Genomic DNA, 21,768 nt, shown 5'->3' with positions numbered 1-21,768 from the left:
GGCGTGTGGCCACCTTTGATCAAGTCTGGCATTTACTAACTACAGGGCCAATCATTAATAATCTTTGTCACCACTATTCTAACATACGATAAAGACAAAATTTATTACATACGACCGACAAAGGGGACCAACCATTGAAATAAGTACGATCGGTATATTTTTCTGTTATTGATATCAAATCATCTCAAGTGTGAAAGGTCTATATAAACGGTACATTAGTAAAAAATAGAATAAAAAATGAAAATTGAATTCGTAAGAAATGGTTTTTTAAAATAGCAAATAAATATAACAGCTCTTTTTAAAATAGTTTGGCCTTGCCCAATATAAATCGTCTCACAGAAAGGCATCTCAATAGAGAGTTAGTATTTTATGTTTTTTTATAATAATTTATTATTATTATTATTATTATTATTATTATTATTATTATTATTATTATTATTATTATTATTATTATTATCACAAGGTATCTTGAGGCAAATAGAAGAATAAATGAGAATCAAACTCAAATAGTTAGAAAAATGGGTACTTATTCTAGTAGAGAAAATACTTGATTCGTTTGTTATATTCTTAAATTATAAGCTAATGTCTTTGTTCTATTTTTTGTTCCACATTTTTCAAAGCATGTATTTGAGGCTCAACACCTATAAGTACCTTAAAAAATTAAAAAAGTGTCAAGATTTCACACAGATATATATTTTAACTAACTTGTAAATATCGATGAAAAATCATTTACAAGCTTCTCTTTTCTTAAGTAGAATATTTTTTATAGGAATATTAATAGAAAACAAAGAGAGTGTTATTTTATTTTACACTACAATAAAGTTAATTTTTTACGACATAAGATTTAGTGACATTAAAAAATGTTACAGATTTATATTCTTAGTGTAATAATTATTGGTTTTTTTTTAAGTTCTACTGTAAAGTGATTTAGTGATACTTTATTTGGCTTTAGTGACATATTTAATTGTTACTATAGTGAATAGTCTATAGTGACATTTGTGAGAAATGTCACCAGATCCTAAGTCGTGAACAACTTTAGTATGATTTTTTATTATGATGCTAAAGAGTCTAATAAATGTCACTAAAACCACTATATATACCATTAGAAATTCAAAGTAGTGATATTTAAATTAAATGTCACTAAATATATCTCACTAAAAGTCTATTATCTTGTAGTGTTAATAATTGAGCGATAATATTTCATAAATATAAAATTAAAGTAAAGTTGTTTTACAAAATATTGTTTTGTTTTCATAAACATATTACATTTTCCACATAGTAGCTCTTTGTATCCAAAAGGATGTGGCTGTTCAACATGTTACTCGACTCCTCATCCACATTTTGTAAAGTGTTTCATGAAATGGAATATGGTTTATAATTAAAAAAATTAAATAATTAAATAATAATAATAATAATAATAATAATAATAATAAACCCGACAAAGGACGTGATGTTTCTCTTGATGGTGATGACATATGTAAAAGAGAAAAAGGTATAGGCTTTTACTCTTGTGATATTCATTCATTATGTTGAAACTGCTTGGCCTATGATTGAAAAGCCTTCCATCCGTCATCATGAAGAGGCCTATTTCTTAGTTCGTTTTGATATTAAATTAGACTATGAAGAAGCTCTAATTTCTGTGAAATTAAAAGGGAGAAATCAGATCATAATTCGTAAATGGCACGAAAATTCAACTTCAAAGATGAGTTTATTAGGTGCCTCCCTAGCCATTTGGGTGCGATTATCCAATCTTTCTTTCTATTGTTGGAGTCAAGACTCCCTTAATTAGTGTGTTGGGTGTCCCTTTGTTCACAAACAATAGCACTATTAAGCAATCTAAACTACACTACGCACGTATATTGGTGGATCTGAACTAAAATCACCTTATCAATAGAGGCTTAATGCCCATATCCTTAATGTAACTTTTTCAAATTAATATATTTAATTAATTGTAAAAAAAAAACAAATAATAATAATAAATTCGACCTATTTTATATGGATCTAATCAACCATTATAAAAGGTCAAAGGTGTAATCGTATATTAAATTATACATTTAGTCATGACTGATTGTATACAATGGACTAACAATAATATCTGCATGTGATAGTTATTCTCTCTCTATCCAAACTTATAGAGACATGAATATGATGATCTAACCGAAGATAATTAAAACTAACTAATTTCTGATCATCTACAACTACAAAATGTTGAAACATTGAAATTGTTCATACATAGTAGTTGCGATAAAATGAGGTATATAATTCTATGCTTTCTATTCACTATTATTATTCAGCTTGATTTTTTTACGTTTTTCGATGAACATATTCAATTTTAAATATTATTCCCTCCTTTTTTTTATCTTCTCATTTGAGTTTTTCACACATATTAAGAAAGATAAAATTTTTGAGTTGTAGTGGATATTATTTTAATTAAGTTATAGTGTGAAGTAATGATTATATTGGAAGTATAAGGTTATAGTAGATATTATTTTAATTAAATAGTAGGGTGAAGTAATGATTGTATTAAAAGTATGAGAGAGAAAATAATTATAAATAAAAGAAGATGGGTACATTAAAAGAAAATGGGCGGTTTTAAAGGGTAAAAGTGGGATAAAAACTTTCTAAAAATAGAAAGTATTCTAAAGTGGAAGAACTTGTGAAACTACCCGTTATAGTAATGTGGAAGATTAAAAAAGAACGGAGGGAGAATAAATTATATTCAATTAAAAGATTACAAAAATATCAATGTTAATTAAACTTAAATCCAGACAAGTTAAATAAGAATTAATATCACTTTATTTAGATCATAGGTTAAGAATAAAATACATATTAAAAATAATTAATAAAGAATAATAAAAAACAAATAGGATTATATTATATAATACACCTTCCTATTCAGCTTATGTGTTCCATTTTCTTTTATGGTCAAGCCACCTTAATTATCTCATTTCTATTTTTGGTATGGGTTTTGACTTTTATGTCCTTAGTAGTTTTATCCTATTTTCAATTATATCCTTCATTATCCATACTAATTTTCTTCCCTTACATTAAAAACCCATAATATCACTCTCTTTCCTACCCTTAGAGTTTCACTTTTGACTCTCCTCAAAATCCGTAAAAATTCAAATAAAACTCTTAAGGTGAATAGGAGGGAGTAAGAAATATGAGAAAGTGAGGGAGTATTTACCCAACAAGCGGAGTAGTATATAATTATCTTGCGACATGTACAATTACACGTAATCTGTATTGTCGATGTGTAATTTGCAATTTACAATTTCTATTTTGTTAATATTTTTGTGAAAGTTGTTTAAGAGTTCTCACTTTAACTCAATCTAAATCATAAAATTCGAACCCTAAATTAATCATACGGTCTTGAGTTGACAGCACGCGGTAACTCAGATCGAAACTCAAAGCATATACAGCTTTTCTACATGTCTTCAATGGTAAGAATTTTCGGTAACTATACCGCACTCTTAATAGTAAAAAATTTTGTTTTGATATTTGGTTCAAATTGGTTGTAATAATATAGTTTTAGATTCTTTTCATTAATACTCTATTTGTTTCATAATGATATACTTCTTCTAGATCTTAATATTTGTTACAGTTTCTTAGCAACTAATGTTCATCCACTAATCTTATTTATTATATATTTTTCTATGTATATTATAAAATATAGTTAAGTGAGATCTTGTTTGATTCGTCTTAATTTATATTTTCATAATATTAACTTTTTATAATTTTCTATCATATGAAACTAACGATATTAAATATTAAAATTGTGCATTAAATAGCATGAAAAATAAAAATGCAACAACTATTAAAACCAAAGTAAGTATATAATATGTTCCCGTTTACCATGTTGGGTTGTTATATTTATTGTTCCCCTAAAGAATCTTTTAATTTATATCACAAATTTAAGCTATCACTAGTGGAAAAAAACCTTATTTGCTGCGGTTTTTTGACCATTATTTGATGCGGTTTTGGCCCCATGCAATAGTGATAGCAGCAAACGGCCTATTTTAAATTCTGCGGTTAAAAACCGCAGCAAAAAGGGGCATTATTTGTTGCGATCAGCCTCAAAACCTCAGCAAATAATCCTCTTTATTTGCTGCGGTTTTGAGGCTGACCGGAAAATACTTGGTCTTTTTTTTTTCTTATTCGTTTTATACTAATAATAATCCAATAATAATGTAAATTATAATAACAATGATTAATTCAATAATCCAATGATAATCACAAATAATCACCATTAATCTCTTTGTAATAATAAACTCTCGCTCGATCGTATATATAATATAATATTATGTACGTACATATATATAATATTATATACATTAATTAAAGTCCTAAAAAAATCTATACTAATTACAAAAATTAGCAAGATACGCGGCAATCTTGTCTTTTAATTCACGCATCTCTCCACTTCTCAGAGAGCGTGTTTCCCTCGATATGTCGTATAAAACCTATAATATAATATAAAATTAAAAGATTAATAAACATTAGATTTTACCAATAATAATAATTTAAGAACGTGACAAATACTTACGACATCTATATTTTCGACTCCAAACTCCTTCAAAGATTTTATAATATCGTCCATTTACTTCAGCGTGTAGTAGCCGCAATCAACGGAAGTAGAAGGTTGTTGAAAGCACTAAGAGAAAAGAGATGTTAGTTTGTGCCAAAAATCCTTAAAAACGCATAAAATCGCAACTTAAGACGTAATTTGTAGCATATGACTATAATTTTAAATTCTAACCACTTCAACACAATAATGTATACCAAATAGTGTTGTGTGCCAAGTTTCGTACAAAACAAATCAAGTTTGAGCTACTTTATGCGCAAATAGCCAAAAACGGTTAAAAATCCTTAAAATCGCAACTTAAGACGTAATTTCTAGCATATGACTATGATTTTCAATTCTAACCACTTCAACACAATAATATATATCAAATAGTGTTGTGTGCCAAGTTTCGTGAAAAACAAACCAAGTTTGAGCTACTGTATGCGCAAAAGTGCCAAAAACGCTTAAAAACCCTAAAAATCGCAACTTAACACGTAATTTCTAGCATATGACTATAATTTTCAATTCTAACCACTTCAACAAAATAATAGATACCAAATAGTGTTGTGTGCAAGGTTTCGTGCAAAAACAAACCAAGTTTGAGCTACTTGATGCGCAAAAGTGGCAAAAACGCTTAAAAACGCGTAAAATCGCAACTTAACACGTAATTTCTAGCATATGATTATGATTTTAAATTCTAACCACTTCAACACAATAATATATAACAAATAGTGTTGTATGCCAAATTTCGTGAAAAACAAACCAAATTTGAGGTACTTTATGCGCAAAAGTGGCAAATACGCTTAAAAACGCATAAAATCGCAACTTAACACTTAATTTCTAGCATATGACTATGATTTTTAAATCTAACCACCTCAACACAATAATATATACCAAATAGTGTTGTGTGCCAAGTTTCGTGCAAAACAATCCAAGTTTGAGCTACTTTATGCGCAAAAGTAGCAAAAACGCTTAAAAAAGCATAAAATCGCAATTTAACACGTAATATTTAGCATATGACTATGATTTTCAATTCTAACCACTTCAACACAATAATATATAACAAATAGTGTTGTGTGCCAAGTTTCGTGAAAAACAAACCAAATTTGAGGTACTTTATGCGCAAAAGTGGCAAATACGCTCAAAAACGCATAAAATCTCAACTTAACACTTAATTTCTAGCATATGACTATGATTTTCAATTCTAACCACCTCAAAACAATAATATATACCAAATAGTGTTGTGTGCCAAGTTTCATGCAAAACAATCCAAGTTTGAGCTACTTTATGCGCAAAAGTGGCAAAAACGCTTAAAAACGCATAAAATCTCAACTTAACACTTAATTTCTAGCATATGACTATGATTTTCAATTCTAACCACCTCAACACAATAATATATACCAAATAGTGTTGTGTGCCAAGTTTCGTGCAAAACAATCCAAGTTTGAGCTACTATATGCGCAAAAGTGGCAAAAACGCTTATAAACGCATAAAATCGCAACTTAACACGTAATTTCTAGCATATGACTATAATTTTCAATTCTAACCACTTCAACACAATAATATATAACAAGTAGTGTTGTGTGTCAAGTTTCGTGAAAAACAAACAAAATTTGAGGTACTTTATGCGCAAAAGTGGCAAATACGCTTAAAAACGCATAAAATCGCAACTTAACACTTAATTTCTAGCATATGACTATGATTTTCAATTCTAACCACCTCAACACAATAATATATACCAAATAGTCTTGTGTGCCAAGTTTCGTGCAAAACTAACCAAGTTTGAGCTACTTTATGCGCAAAAGTGTCAAAAAAGCTTAAAAACGCATAAAATCGAATTTGTGTACCTCTATTGCTGTCCATTTTGGAAATGTGGCTCTGGATGTAGATCCCATTTGTCCAAGCACTTTTTCATTGTCCTGAAACGCAGGTAAAAAGTAATACTATATATATATATATAAATATATATATATATATATATATATATATATATATATATATATATATATATATATATATATATATATATATATGTATATATATATATTTATATATATATATATATATATATATATATATATATATATATATCTATATATATATATATATATATATCTATATATATATATATATATATATATATATACATATATATATATATATATATATATATATATATATATATATATATATATATATATATATATACATATATATATATATATATATATATATATATACATATATATATATATATACATATATATATATATGTATATATATATATATATATATATATATATATATATATATATATATATATATATATATATATATATACATATATATATATATATATATATATATATATATATACATATATATATATATATATACATATATATATATATATACATATATATATATATATACATATATATATATATATATATATATATATATATATATACATATATATATATATATATATATATATATATATATATATATATATATACATATATATATATATATATATATATATATATATATATATATATATATATATAACACTTAATTAAATCAAATTGGTAAAATAATTAATATTACGTACGCATTCAACAACGCTTTGAATTTTATGTTGCGAGGCGGGAGTCGAAGACGTGTACAGTGTTCGTTAAAGAACATATGACCAAAAGTATCGAATGCAAACTACAAACGCAAATTTAAAATCAACAAATTAGAGATTAGGTGTCTTTAAAAATCAAAAGATAAGTTCAATTTCAAAAATAAAACTTACTCTTCCGTACATGGAGCCAGAATGAACGTGTGTTTAGATGCAAGGGAATTAGTCAAGGCAGTGTCAGTGTATGCTCTGACGTTATCTGGATCATTTACACATTTACTACCCGAAATCGACTCAGGATAAAACTATCCAATTTCTATTGGAGGTTCGCAAGAATTTAGCTTCTCGTAAGCCACACTAAACTCACGAATAAGAAAATTTTGTTAGTAATTCGGTTATTAAAACAATTAAACAACAATGCCTAATTTATAAGATAATGAGCATCACCTCATGTAGACATGGAAAAGAGCTACGTTCAGCATCTCTTCTCTCAAAAATTGCTCAATGTCACTAGGACCATTAATTACAAACGGGCTCTCTAAAAAACAGTATTGGTCCTTCTGCAGGTATAGAATGATTGGGTCCTCTTCACGCAGGCGAGATGCATAAGTGTGCAGCCATTTGCAATTTTGAGAGAGATCTTTTAGCTCTGCATCAACCAAAATTGGAGTGCTTGGCATCGACTTTGACCCAGTCGAGACCTTTGCTGAGGAACCGATCTCTCTCAAAGATCTCTTTGGACTCTTTTGCTATTTCAATTCATACAATTAAATTAGTGTAAGCATGAAATTAAAAAAATAAAAATAAATAAGGTACAAATGATTCTTACCCTGTTAGTGAATCGGACCCAAGTATATGGCCATGTGACGAAACTACCTAGGGCGTCTGATAGTTTCTCAAGGCTCCATTCTGGCATTGGAATCGGGAGTGAGAAATCTTCAAACCCCTTTACAATAGTTTCCACGGTCACACTGATGTGGCCACTTATAACTGGCATCGAATGCACTGTTTGGCCCTCTTTGGTTGGATGGGCCACACCATATGCAACTTTAGTTAAGTCGCCATCACTAGCAACACCTAACTGAGGCAGCAAAAGAGAACAAAGAGTCACCTCCTGAAAAATTGTGTCGTTTATTATAATAAGCATCATAATAAAATATTAAAACGCGTTGCAATTTAAAGTAATAAGTGCTTATATATTTAAAAACTATGTACCTGTAGCACTGGCTCCGGAGTTGGTTCCGGATTTTGAGCAACGGAGTTTATGGTCTCCGGTGTGGGGTTTTCCCCTTCAGGGAAAGTAATGGGCAGGGGTGTTACGGGGGTAATGGGCTCGGGTGTTGGCTCGACCGAAGCATTAGGTTCCCCATGTTGACTTTCCTGATCCTCTACAATTAGGTTTGCCAAGTCAACAACGGGTGCTCCCATCTTCTGCAACACGACGGCCAGTTTAGCGAGAACGTCCTTCGTGATCTCTGCTCGGAGGGTTGCTACTTCATCCCGCAGCGTCGTTCGGGATTGAGTAGCAACACACTATTTTTCGAATGCCTTCTGTAACTCCACGCGGACGCCTCTCTTTCCGACTACCCGCCCACTGTGGTCTTTCCCTAAGATCATATGCAATGCGTCAACATTGCCTCTTGGGGTGAACTCCCCCGTAGCTTCTTTTTCCTTCCAGCTCATCTGTTCAAATAAAAAGTGACATATATAGCAATTAGTATAAGTAAATCAAAGCCAAAGAATACAAAACAAATCAAGAATATACTTAATAATTTCAAAACGCACCACAACATCAGCAACCTTCTTCGTTCCCGGATCATTAATGGTAAATTTACCACTTGCATCTCGGGAATGAAACTCGCAATACCAATCACGCACCCGATCTCCAGCAGGAGTATTCACGGATGCGGAGGTAGTCGTAGATGAGGGCGTGGATGAACTTTGATTGGGGTATAAACCCGCATCCACCCACTCTTTTCGGACCTCATGATATGTTTTCTGGCCCAAGCGATGGTAAAACTTCCTTTTGCTTGCAGAATCAGAAGCTTTACCACGCTTTTCCTAATTAATCATTAGAAATCGAATGTCATGTATTAGTTTAATGACTGAATCAAAAGAAGTAAATTCAAATCAAAATCTATAATATAATATGAAATACTTACAACTTCTATGGGAGTTGTTCTTTTGGCAATAAAGGCCTCCCAATCCCTCTTCGATATGTGACCCCATATTTCGTAGGGCATCTTCGAAGGTGCTTGCTCTCCACCTTCGTTTCCCGTTTTGACCTTTTTGGTCGTACGGGTACGCCTCTTCGTAATCCAGCCAGTTACTAGCTTGGATTTGAAATCTCTGAATCTTTCAGCAACAGCTGAAAGAAACACATCCTTCTTGTCCTCATCGCTCTCGATGTGGAAAAGATTCTACAAAAATAATTTATATTTATTACTGTCAATTAAATTAATTTTAAAATGAAACTAAATGAGTAAAAATAATAAAGTTGCTTACCACAGTATCATTCCATAGAGAGTTCTTCAAACCCTCTGGAACCTCGTTCCATGCGTGCAATATGGAAATCTTGCGGATACATAGGCCCACTTGTTTTCCATATTGTCTACGCCATTTTCCGCAGGGTTGACCAAATGCATTGTATTGCAAATGCATGGGTTCTGTGACTTTGAGGTTTTTCGTAGGACCTCGCCCTTTTCTTTTCTTACTGGTAGTGGGAGCATCAATTGGTGGGGCGTCTTCAGTCTCAAAATCATTGTCGATTGGTGGAGCGTCTTCGCCATACGCTCGTATCTCATAATTTGGTCCTCTTTAATGTCGTAACTACGATGCTCATTATCCGAGGTCTCTATCTCGGGGACAATTTCGTCTCTGAATAGATGCATTGTATATCAGTACCTGAAAGAGTATGAATAGAAATATATTAGAACATAAGCTAAGTAAATATGACTATGATTTACAATTCTAATACGTTCAACACAATAATATATAACAAATAGTGTTCTGTGCAAAGTTTCATGCAAAGCAAACCAAGTGCCAAAAAAACTTTAAAAAGCTTTAAATTCATACCTTGTGAATCACTTAATTCAAATGTATTCCTTCCGTGTGATCTACACGCACATCATCTTGATCCACTGATTTTGGATTGATAAAGGGAGGGGAGTCTTCAAAAGCTTCATATTCTTCCTCATCCTCAACATCACCTATACCAAGGATGCTTCTTTTTCCCGGTACAACAATAAACCACTTTTTATCAAACGGGTCTACAATGTAGAATACTTGCTTGGCTTGAGTGGCTAGTATGAATGGCTCCTCACTATCACGCAAACGAGCTAAGTCTACAAGAGTGAATCCACAAGGGTCGTCATTTTTTATTCATCGTCGATTATTATCTACCCACTTACATTTGAAAAGACCAATATTGAAAGTAGAGTAGACAAGCTCCCATATTTCATGTACCCGCTCGTAGTATACCAATTTAGCATCAACCGGCACTTGATCCTTCGCACTCGCGTAAAATGTAGATGACGCCAAAATAGAAAACCCACTATTCTGTAGATAAGATGACTTCATGTCTTGACCCTCAGTCCAAAATGTGAAGCCATTGACATCGTAACCCTCATATTTGTTGACATCATCACGCGGACCAAAAGCTAACCACTTAACATTTTCGGATACACCCTTGAGTTCTTCGCATATTACTCGATTATGAAACCAATTAATAAACGTCTTGTTATGCAACTGCATCAATGCCCTATCCCCTTTAGAAGGATGTTTTGCGCGCAATATATCAAAATGCTCACTAAAAAAAGAATGAACTTCCGTAATATGATGCAACACATACAAGTGTGCTTGTACAAGACTGTCTCGAGGAGGTGTGACCGATTTGGAGCCAATTGTTCCTTTTCCCTCAAGCCTTCCTTCATGTCTAGAGGTGGGAAGTCCAATAGGCTTTGCCATGGCCAAATACTCGACTATAAAGTTACTAATATCATCGCTCACAGTGCCTTGAATCATACTCCCCTCGGGTTGTGCTGGATTACTCATCTTGTTTTGTAAAACACCCATGTGTCTTTCAAAAGGATAACACCACCTTAAAAAAACTGAACCAAAAAGCTTGATCTCACGACCGAGATGAACAATAAGATGAACCATTATGTTAAAGAAAGAAGGTGGAAAATACATCTCAAACTTGCATAAAGTTACAATCACGTCGAGTTGAAGTGCATCAAGTTTAAAGGGATCAAGAACTTTACTACAAATTGCGTTGAAGAACGAACATAGCTCGGTAATAGCATATCTCACATGTTTTTGCAGTATTCCACGGATTGCAATTGGTAAGAACACTTGCATCATTACATGGTAATCGTGAGATTTCATGCTTCCCAACTTCAGCTCACCATTTAGGCTCACAAATCTCTTCATGTTGGATGAGTACCCAGACGGAACCTTAATGCCATACAAACACTCACAAAATGTCCGCTTCTCTGCTTTGGACAATGTGTAGCAAGTTGGAGGCAAATAAACTTTGTCATTACTCATCTTCTTCTTACTGCCACCAACTTCATCAGCTGTATTTCTTTTCTTACTCACCTTAACATGTGCCCACAACTCCGGACGAAGACCCTTACATTCAAACCAATCTCGCATGGCCATAACATCCTTTGTCTTACCCGGAATGTTCATGAGCGTCCCGAGTATGGCATCGCATACACTTTTCTCAATATGCATAACGTCAAGAAAATGCCTAACCTGTAGATCTCTCCAATATGGAAGCTTCCAAAAGATTGATTCTTTTTTCCATAATTGGTCTTCACCCCCTTGCACTTGCCCCATTTTACCAAATACAGTCTCAACTCCCTTAACTTGTTCATAAACCTCATAACCGGTCAACAGTCGACGAGCTACACGGTCCTCAACCTCCCCGTTGAACAACTTCTTCTCTTACGATATTGGTGGTCTCGTGGGAGGAACTTTCGATAGTGCATGAATATGTATTTGCACTTAGGAATCCACGTGGATTCCATGTCATCGATACATATTGGGCATGCTTTCTTCCCTTTGTTCTTATACCCCGATAAGTTGCCATATGCCGGAAAATCATTAACGGTGCATAAAAGCATTGCACGCAAGGTGAACTCCTTATTAGCATATGCATCAAACACTGAAACGCCTTCATCCCACATCTTTCTCAAATTCTCAACGAGAGGTGCAAGATATACATCTATGTCATTGCCAGGTTTTTTAGGACCCGAGATAAGAAGCGAAAGCATTATGTACTTACGCTTCATACACAACCAAGGTGGAAAATTATAGATCACTAAAAGTACCAGCCAAGTACTATGTTGAGAACTAAGATTGCCGAATGGGTTCATTCCATCCGTACACAGTCCGAGCCTTAAATTACGAACCTCATTCCCAAAAGTCTTATGCAACCTATCAATACTCTTCCACTCCGGAGAATCAAATGGATGTGTGAGCAAGTGACCTTTCTTCACCCTATCTGCATGCCACCTCAAATTTAACGCATCTTTGTTTATAGAAAACAAGCGCTTGAATCTAGGTATTATTGGAAGATACCACAATACCTTATCCGGGGGCCCTTTAGCATCCCGAGCCCCTTTACGCTTGTAGCGCGATAAACCACACCTAGGACACTCTTCTAAGTTCTCGTTTTCATTCCGATACAACACACAATCATTCGGACACGTATGAATCTTCTGGTACTCTAAGCCGAAAGGACACATGAGCTTTTTGGCATAATATGTCGACTTTGGAAGTTCATTTCTCTCAGGAAGCATCTCACCTAACGCTTCAAATAACGTTGTGAAACTAGCGTCACTCCAATTGAACTTTGACTTAATATTGAAAATTGTAAACACTGATGTTAGTTTGGTGAACTTTGTACATCCAGGGTACAGAGGCTTTTGAGAAGCCTCTGTCAACAAGTAATAAAAACACGAGGACGTTTTCCTAACTCGTCCTCGACTCCCTCCATCATCTCATCAACACGATCCACATACTCATCGACATTCTCTTTATCTGTCTCATACCCATCAATATGATCTACTACATTCTCATTGACATCGGCCACATTATTGACGTCCTCAACAACACTTTTCTCTTTGTAAACTCCCTCCTCACCATGCCAAACCCAAACATGATATTGAGGCCTAAACCCACGTCGAAGTATGTGCTCCCTAAAGATATCAACACTATCTACCTTTGATACATTGCCACAACTGACACATGGGCAATAAAAACCAACTCCCCCCGTCCTAACTTGGTGTTCAACCGCAATACTACAAAATTCTAATACGCCATCAATAAATTCCGACGATTCAATGCTTCCATACATCCAAGAACGATCTTTTGTCATCCTAATTAGTGTGATTAATTAATTCAAAATAAAATTAATACACAACTTTTAAACATATATACTTATTTATAACAAACATATTTAACCCTAAAAATATATACTTTGAATAATTAACATTGTATAATCTTAATATAACATTCAAAATATAAATAATAAAATTAAATCATTTAACATTAGAAATATAAGTATTCTAATTCTAATTATTAAAGACAAGTATAACAACAAACCACATTTTTAACAAAATATGCAAATAATTAACAAACCATACAAACCACATTCACAACTAATTACTAAATATGCAAATAATTAATTAACAAACCACATTTTTAACTAAATTACTAAATTACAAGTGAAACAATAAAAATATAAACATGCAAATTTACAAAACAAAGAGAAATTACCTTGATTTCGTGGGTTATGTAATAATCTACAAAGAAAAAAAAATTAGCACTAATTGTCGTATTGGTACTAATTGTCGTATTATTGAACTTGCAAACCACATTAAAAAGAGAAATATAATAATACCCTATAATTCGTATGTAGTAATTTAACAAATAAACCACATTTTAAAGGTTTTTCGTATGTATTGAAATTAAAAAGAGAAATAATACCTTAATTCGTGAGTTTTGCAGATGAACAACACCAAAAATGCGCTGTACTGTATAGAACAATATAGAACTTTGAAGTTTGAAGTTTGAAGTTTGATGATGAACAAGAACAGTATAGAACTTTGAAGTTTGATGAAAATTTGAAGTTTGAAGTTTGATGATGAACAAGAACAGTATAGAACTTTGAAGTTTTAAGTCTAGAACGAAGGAGAAGAAAAGCGATAACTATATGTGTTTGTTTGTGCGTACAGTATAATGAAATCGAAGGGTTTCTCATGAAAATATAAACGTTATAATTTAAAGGGCGCCATTTTAATACACTTAATTGCTGCGGTCAAAGCAAGAACCGCAACAGTTAACAATCTTCAAGGACTATTTGCTGCGGGCACACCACCAACCGCAGCATTTACGTGTATTATTAGCTTCGGGCACAACACCAACCGCAGCATTTGAGTGTGCTACTGAGTATTTGCTACGGTCAAGGGCTAAAACCGCAACAATTATTGGTTTTTTTTTCTTAATCTTATTCCTATTTATTGCTGCTTATATACAAAAACCGTAGCAAATGATAAGCAGCAAATACGTTTTTTTCCACTAGTGTATTCTTGTGAAAGACCGTTTCATGGTGATACAACTTCAAAACAAGATGTCCATATATATACAATTAATTTGTATTATTGGACCATTTAACCCATTTATAAGGTGCGTTTCATGGTGAAACCGTCTGATAAAAGTATTTGTGCGAAAATTTTGGACATAGTTAACTTTGTTTATCCTAATTTAACTGATGTTAAACATTATGGCGCAACTATTTTTAGACGAAGGGAAAATATTACAATAAATTTCAAAAAGTTATCTTTTTGTCTTCACTCGAGTCATTTGATATAATAAATAGAAGAATGTATATAGTAAAATTGATTCAACAAATATACATAGGTTTGTGTTCGATCCGTCTTATTTATGCTTATAACTAGAAGAATAATTTGTCAACTACAACCTTAAAGTTTTGACCTTTTAAGATCAACAACGTCAAACTTTTAGTGATCGGATTCTGCTACGAAAGCTGTACGTTGTCATTTTCCAAAATGTGTGTTTTCGCAAAACGAAAAAGTTTGAAGGTATTTGTTTTTAAAAAGTCTAAACTCTTAAGCTGCAGTTGGCAAAATACTCTACCTAGAATTAATTCGCCCCTTAAAAGCTAGCTTGAGGGATTGCCTGGATCCCTAAGAAAAGTACAAGGGGTAAATAGTTCAAGGAGAATAATACTGGGGAATATTAAAAAGGGAGAAAATATATTGGAGCATTAAAAGTACTTAGTTTGACATTTTTCTTTCATCTTTTTTCTTCTGTCATTTTCAACCATCTCTACTTTTTTCTTCTCTTTCCAACCATATATCTCCCATGAACCTTCATTTTTAATTTCTCTTTTCTCTCTCCTTCACTTGAATTATAGCCCCCAGCCACTATCTAATTCTTCAATTACTGTTTTGATTTTTTTACATTTTCAATGTTCTTTCAATGTTCTTTTATTTAATTTTATTTTTGAAATTTAATTTGAAAATCTTTGTTATCTTATTATTTGAGATTTAGGGTTGGTTTTGATTGAATAAACTAAAAAAGTAGAATAGAGAAAGATGTGAAATAAAAAGGAAGAAAAAAGCTTGAATACCTCTATTGCGTTTGCTCTATTGCGTAAATAGGGTTGGTTCTGCAAGTCAATTTTGACAAGAAAAAAGTTTACTTTAGGGAGGATTAGTGTAAATAGGTACCCACTAATCGAGGGTATTAGAATACCTCTATTGCGTTTGCTCTTAATCCAAGCATATAAAAAATTCCGAAATATTTACCCCTTTACCCTTTACCCCCTAATACCCTACCTAAAGAGTAAAGAATTTCATGGTATTGCCCAGAAGTAACTCATCACCATTAAAAAATTTAATTAATCAGAGTAGTGATATGTAAGAGGTTGAAATAATCAATCATTAATCGAGTTGTTATTAACTCCTTGTCATTACGTTCTGGACACATGACTTAACATGTATTATCATGCATGTAATTTTTAATTTGCAAATGTCAAACCTTATTCTATAATCTTTAATATTTGTTTCATTATCAAACTCATGTTTTCCCATTTTTATAAATAAATTTGCAAGACAACTTCATGTGTAAAGATACCACTGTTCAACTATAAAACCCCAAACATTCTGTCTGCAAATTCAACTCATCCACATTTCATTAAACACACCCAAACATTCCTCTAAATAAAAAACATATCTCTGAAGAACTTCATCAGCAATGGCAGTTCTTAAGTTCCAAAAGTTGTTCTCACTCTTTGTTTTGTTTTCCATGGTATCTGCCATGGCGTACACAGAAGAATTGTCATTAGATTATTATAAGTACTCGTGTCCTGGGGCCGAAGACATTGTTAAAAGGATCACTAAGCAGTATGTTTCTCATGTTCCTAGCTTTGCTCCTGGTTTGCTTAGAATGATCTTCCATGACTGTATTGTTAGGGTATGTCTTATTTCTTTACAACAAATTTAATTTTTCGCGATATTTGATTTAGTGGCATTAAAAAAATGCCACTGATATATAATTTTAGTTTAATAATTGGTTTTTATTTTAAGTTCCACTATTAAGTGATTTAGCGACACTTTATTTGGTCTTTAGTAGCATATGTAATTATTACTATAATTTACAGTGATATTTATGAAAAATGTCGTCACTACATCCTATGTTGCAAAAAACTTTAGTGTGAGTTTTTATTATGCTGCTTAAAAGTCTAATAAATGTCACTAAATCCTCTATATATATTATTAAAAATTTGAAGTGGTAAAGTTTAAATTACATATCGTTAAATATATCTAATTAAAAGCAAATTATATTCTAGTGTTTACTTCTTTCTTACAAACACAATATTATTTCATTTGACAATATTAATGCATCACCCTCACGTCAATAAGTGAATTTCGCCCTAAGCTCTTATCATGTAGTATAGCAAGGACTTTCTTCTGAAATTACTAAACATGACCTAAAATATAAATTTTTTGCTAGTTTTTTTGTCGATTTAGTTTGCGATAATTTTTTCGATAAAACTCCTGTACTTGAAAGATCAAATATACCACAACTCATCTTGATAAAATTTAGGAAATCGGATGTACATAATCTTAATCTTTGTGATAACTATGAGATAGATCTAATTGATCCATTAATGTAAACATCATTTACAACATGTAAATGGACGTACAGTACTGTGTTCACATATTTCATATGTCGTTTAATAACTAATATTATCTATCATGATTTGAAACACTTTAACAACAAAAATTATTCAAGAACTTTATGTTATCATTTTGCAAGACTTTTTTATGATCATAATTCTCAAATAATAGATCCGAATTTTAATTTTGAGAGTGTGCCAATTAATTTATTTTTATGTTTCATAAACTTAAGAGTTGTTAGTATGATATACACTCATAGTTTAATCGAAGGCTTTGGTCACGTAAAAGTGACATAATAATATAAAATGATAGTTGATGTATTTAAAATAGACCTACATATATTATTTAAAGTTTTCTTATCTAGGAAAAAATGTATAAAGTACACTAGGAGTATTCAAAAAATTAGACAAAAAAAAAAAAACAACAACCAAAATAAAATATAAAAAATTAGCAAATTAATATAAAAAAGAATCCCATATCATGTTTAGGTTGAAGTAGCTAGCGCATATCTGTCTAGTGTCTTACTAACTTGATTAATTGCCATTTGTTTAGGGTTGTGAAGGTTCTCTATTATTAGATCCAACCGCCTCTAACAACCAAACAGAGAAGACCGCGATCCCCAACGTGACACTCAAGGGATTCGTTGTCGTTGAAGCAATCAAATCTGCTCTCGAAAAACATTGTCCTGGTGTTGTTTCATGTGCTGATATATTAGCTTTATCTTCTCGAGATGCAATCACCACGGTAAACTTTATGATCATTTATTTATTTATCTATTTGTAGTAGATGACTTTAATTTTAAGGAAGCTCATAAATTTATTATTAATAAACAATCCTTTTATTTATGCTATAGATTAATGGACCATCATGGGATGTTCCTCTTGGTAGAAAGGATGGAAAAATCTCATTGGCTTCAGAAGCCAATGCTTTGATTCCATCCCCCTTTTCAAACATTTCTACTCTTAAACAAGAATTTGCAGCAGTAGGTCTAACCACAAAGGATCTAGTAGTCCTATCAGGTAATAACCTACATTTTACAGTTACATTCCATAAGTAGGGTCGTAAATTTAAAAGCTAACCACTTTAGAATCTCCGGTAAACTTAAAATTAATATTGTAGGTTCTCACACCATTGGACATGGGCACTGCTTCATCATCCAAAGCCGATTATACAATTTCTCAGGACGAGGCGACACAGACCCTGCATTGTCTCCTGGATATGCTGCATTCTTGAAGAATAGATGCAAGCCAATTCCTGGTGATATGAAATCAATTGTTGCAATGGATAAGATAACACCAAGAGTTTTTGATGAGAAATATTACACCATGGTTAGCCAAAACCGGGGGCTTTTCCAGTCTGATGCTGCTCTTTTAAATGATCCGGAGACTAAGAACTACATTGATCTCCAAGTTAACACCATGGGATCATCTTTTGCTCATGATTTTGCTGTGTCTATGTCTAAGATGATTAAAATTGGGGTACTTACCGGAAAACAAGGTGAAGTTAGGAAGAAATGTGGTGCTGTTAATGCTTAAAGTAACATTGTTCTTTGTTTGTTACGTGGAATTTGCTATTAAAAATGACATGTTGAGCATAAATGACATTGTTGGTAGCAAGCTAATAAGGATTGAGGAATTGTTAAAATATTTGTTGATTGAATTTCTTTTTTAAGTTCACTATTTTTTATAATTTTTGTGGGTATTCATCCTTTTGGTTAGTTTATTTATCATGTATCATCTTTTGAATAAGATTAAGAGGAAGTTGGTAGCCTACATGGCTACATGGTTTTGTTAATAGTATTCTATGTTTTTTCTATCATGTATCATCTTTTGAATAAGGCGCATTGTGTTTCAATCAAATACTCCTCTCTGCATGTATTGATGGTTCAACACGAAAACCTGCTAAATGTTCTTAGCTAGATAATTTGCAGGCAACTTGGACATATATTGGTTCCAAAATACAGAGTTTCAGGTGATATTGTCGTTTTTGGGAGCCATTGAATGAGACCTATGATCAATGGCATAAGTCTCTTCGTGATAATATGCATTATGCAAAGAATAAGCTAGAGTTTATTGATGGTTCAACTATGAAACCCGCTGAAGGTTTCTAGACAAACTATGATGAATGGTGTACATCTCTTCGTTCTAATATGTGTGCAAAGAAAAAGCTTGGCTTTATTGATGGTTTGACTGATAAACATACCAAAGGTTCCTAGATAACTCTAATGAACTATGTAGGTATCTGTTAGAAAGTCCTTTAGAATTCTTCTGTTTGGAACATCAATCATCTCCAATTTATTAGTGTAATTAGAGCCTAATTAAACATTCTGTGTATAAATATTGTTGTAATTACCTCATAATATACAAGGAAAAAAATCACAAGAATTATACTGTATTTTTAGCTTGGTATCAGAGCCAGGTTCCGATCACCGGCCGCCGGCAACCCATAAGACTCATCATCTATCATGGAACCCGATAACAAAGCTGTTATTCAAAACCCGGTAACTATGGAAGATTTAATGCAACTGTTTACACAGTTAAACTCCAAAAAATCCACCACAGAAACTCAGAATTTCCAACCTATTCAAATTCCAGAAAAATTGAATCATAAAAATTTCACAAAATGGGCAAAGCTAATGAAACTGGAACTCGGCGGCAGGGGAAGGCTCAATCACATCACAGCCTCCCCGCCAAGCCAAGAGGATCCAGATTACATAAAATGGTCACAATGGGATTCTTTAGTAATCTCGTGGATAATTGGAAATATAGATCCAGAATTGCAAAATCAATTCTTGGATTACCCTACCTTGAGAGATTTGTGGAAAGGGATCGAAATATTATACGGCGGGACCAAAGACGGATTCCAAGTTTTTGACCTCATGGTCAAAGCAAACAAAATCCAGCAGGGAAGAGATCCAATCGAAATATACTATAGCAAACTTACCGGAATCTGGAAGGAGATTGACAGACGTTCACGAAATCCGATGAACAGTCCAGAAGACAAAACGACTTACAATCAAATAACCCAGCAAAACTGATTGTATCAGTTCTTAGCAGGGGTAGATGAAACCATTGGTAAGGATCGACGGGATATTCTCAATCGTGAACCTCTTCCAACACCAGAGGAGGCATTTGCAATAATAAGAAGAGAGATAAAACGGCGAGGGATTATGAGCACCGAACCACCAAAACCCTCACAAATCGAATCATTGGGAATTGGTGGTGGGTTTACTGTAAGGGGAAGAACGGAGAAACCCAATTTCCGTCGAGATGATGAGAAATCATGACTCAGATGCACCCATTGTGGGGGTGCGAAACACACCAAGAAGGGGTGTTTCAAGATTATCGGCTACCCAGAATGGTGGGGAGATCGAAAGAAGAAAGGAGAGAGGAAGAGCATGGCGGTTGTGGGTACCAGTGAGGCACCAGCAACAGGCGGAGAGCACGGAGGAACGGCAGGCGGCTGTGGAGCCTCCCTCTCTGCGTCAGGTATGACAGAGAAAGCAAATGAGGAAGGTATGGCTTTTGGTCTCCAAGGATCAAATTTATATGGCTCAAATTCTCTTGTTTGCCCTAATTCCACACGTAAACCTAAGTGCTCAAGCCCATTTTGTTTTAGGCCCAATACAAATATCAATTCTATCGCACAAACCGTGAAACATGAAAATAAAACCAACTCATACCATGTAGGACTAGTTTGTAAATCGAATAAAAATCCCAGATGGATTTTTGATTGTGGAGCAACTGACACTATGACATTTGATTCCAGTGACCTTGAAACTATTCTCCCACCAGGAAAAAATAGCGTACAAACAGCCAATGGAGAGGTAGTTAAAACAGAGGGGTTGGGTGTTATCAGGATTTCAGATAACATCAAATTATCAAATTGCCTTTTCATACCAAACTTATCCCACAAGTTACTTTCCGTTAGCCAATTGACAAAAGAATTAAACTGTATTGTTAACATAAATTCTTCTGGTTGTACTGTCCAGGATGCTCGGACAGGGGAGATTATTGGGCATGGTACTGAGGAGGGAGGACTATATTATGTTACTAAGATGTCTCACCAGGGTAAAGCAATGCTTGTTCACGGGAGGGTTGAACAGCAGCTTTGGATGTGGCATAAGCGACTAGGTCATCCGTCTTTAGGATACCTTAAGAAACTCTTCCCTAATCTTTCTAGTTCAAATGTTCCTTTTGATTGTGAAGCTTGTATCCTTGCTAAGAGTCATAAGCATTTTTATCCGAACAGTGATAGTAGAACTGATAAACCTTTTGTTTTAATTCATTCGGATGTGTGGGGACCAGCTCCTGCGTTCAATAATCATGGTTTTTTATATTATGTTACATTTATTGATGATTGCA

At 33.0% G+C, this 21,768-nt stretch overlaps 1 protein-coding gene across 1 annotated transcript; it reads left to right on the top strand.

The window, feature by feature from the left end:
• Positions 1–16,364: 16,364 nt before the first annotated feature.
• On the top strand, positions 16,365–19,263 carry LOC130798149 (peroxidase 56-like). Its single transcript, XM_057661031.1, has 4 exons — positions 16,365–16,697; positions 17,957–18,148; positions 18,258–18,423; positions 18,524–19,263. The coding sequence occupies exons 1-4, from the start codon at positions 16,479–16,481 to the stop codon at positions 18,937–18,939; spliced, it is 993 nt and encodes a 330-aa protein (XP_057517014.1). The 5' UTR covers positions 16,365–16,478; the 3' UTR covers positions 18,940–19,263.
• The last annotated feature ends 2,505 nt before the right edge of the window (positions 19,264–21,768 follow it).

The sequence above is a fragment of the Amaranthus tricolor genome, chromosome 13 (assembly GCF_026212465.1).
Source record: "Amaranthus tricolor cultivar Red isolate AtriRed21 chromosome 13, ASM2621246v1, whole genome shotgun sequence".
NCBI classification, from domain to species: Eukaryota; Viridiplantae; Streptophyta; class Magnoliopsida; order Caryophyllales; family Amaranthaceae; genus Amaranthus; species Amaranthus tricolor.
The sequence above is the reverse complement of the archived record's forward strand: the minus strand, read 5'-3'. Positions and strand labels throughout refer to the sequence as shown.

Bases quoted from the DNA above. Each gene is read 5' to 3' on its own strand.
- LOC130798149 (XM_057661031.1), top strand. From the start codon at position 16,479: ATGGCAGTTCTTAAGTTCCAAAAGTTGTTCTCACTCTTTGTTTTGTTT. The intron at 18,149-18,257 runs GTAAACTTTATG...TTTATGCTATAG, and splicing joins CTCGAGATGCAATCACCACG to ATTAATGGACCATCATGGGA. The intron at 18,424-18,523 runs GTAATAACCTAC...TTAATATTGTAG, and splicing joins GGATCTAGTAGTCCTATCAG to GTTCTCACACCATTGGACAT.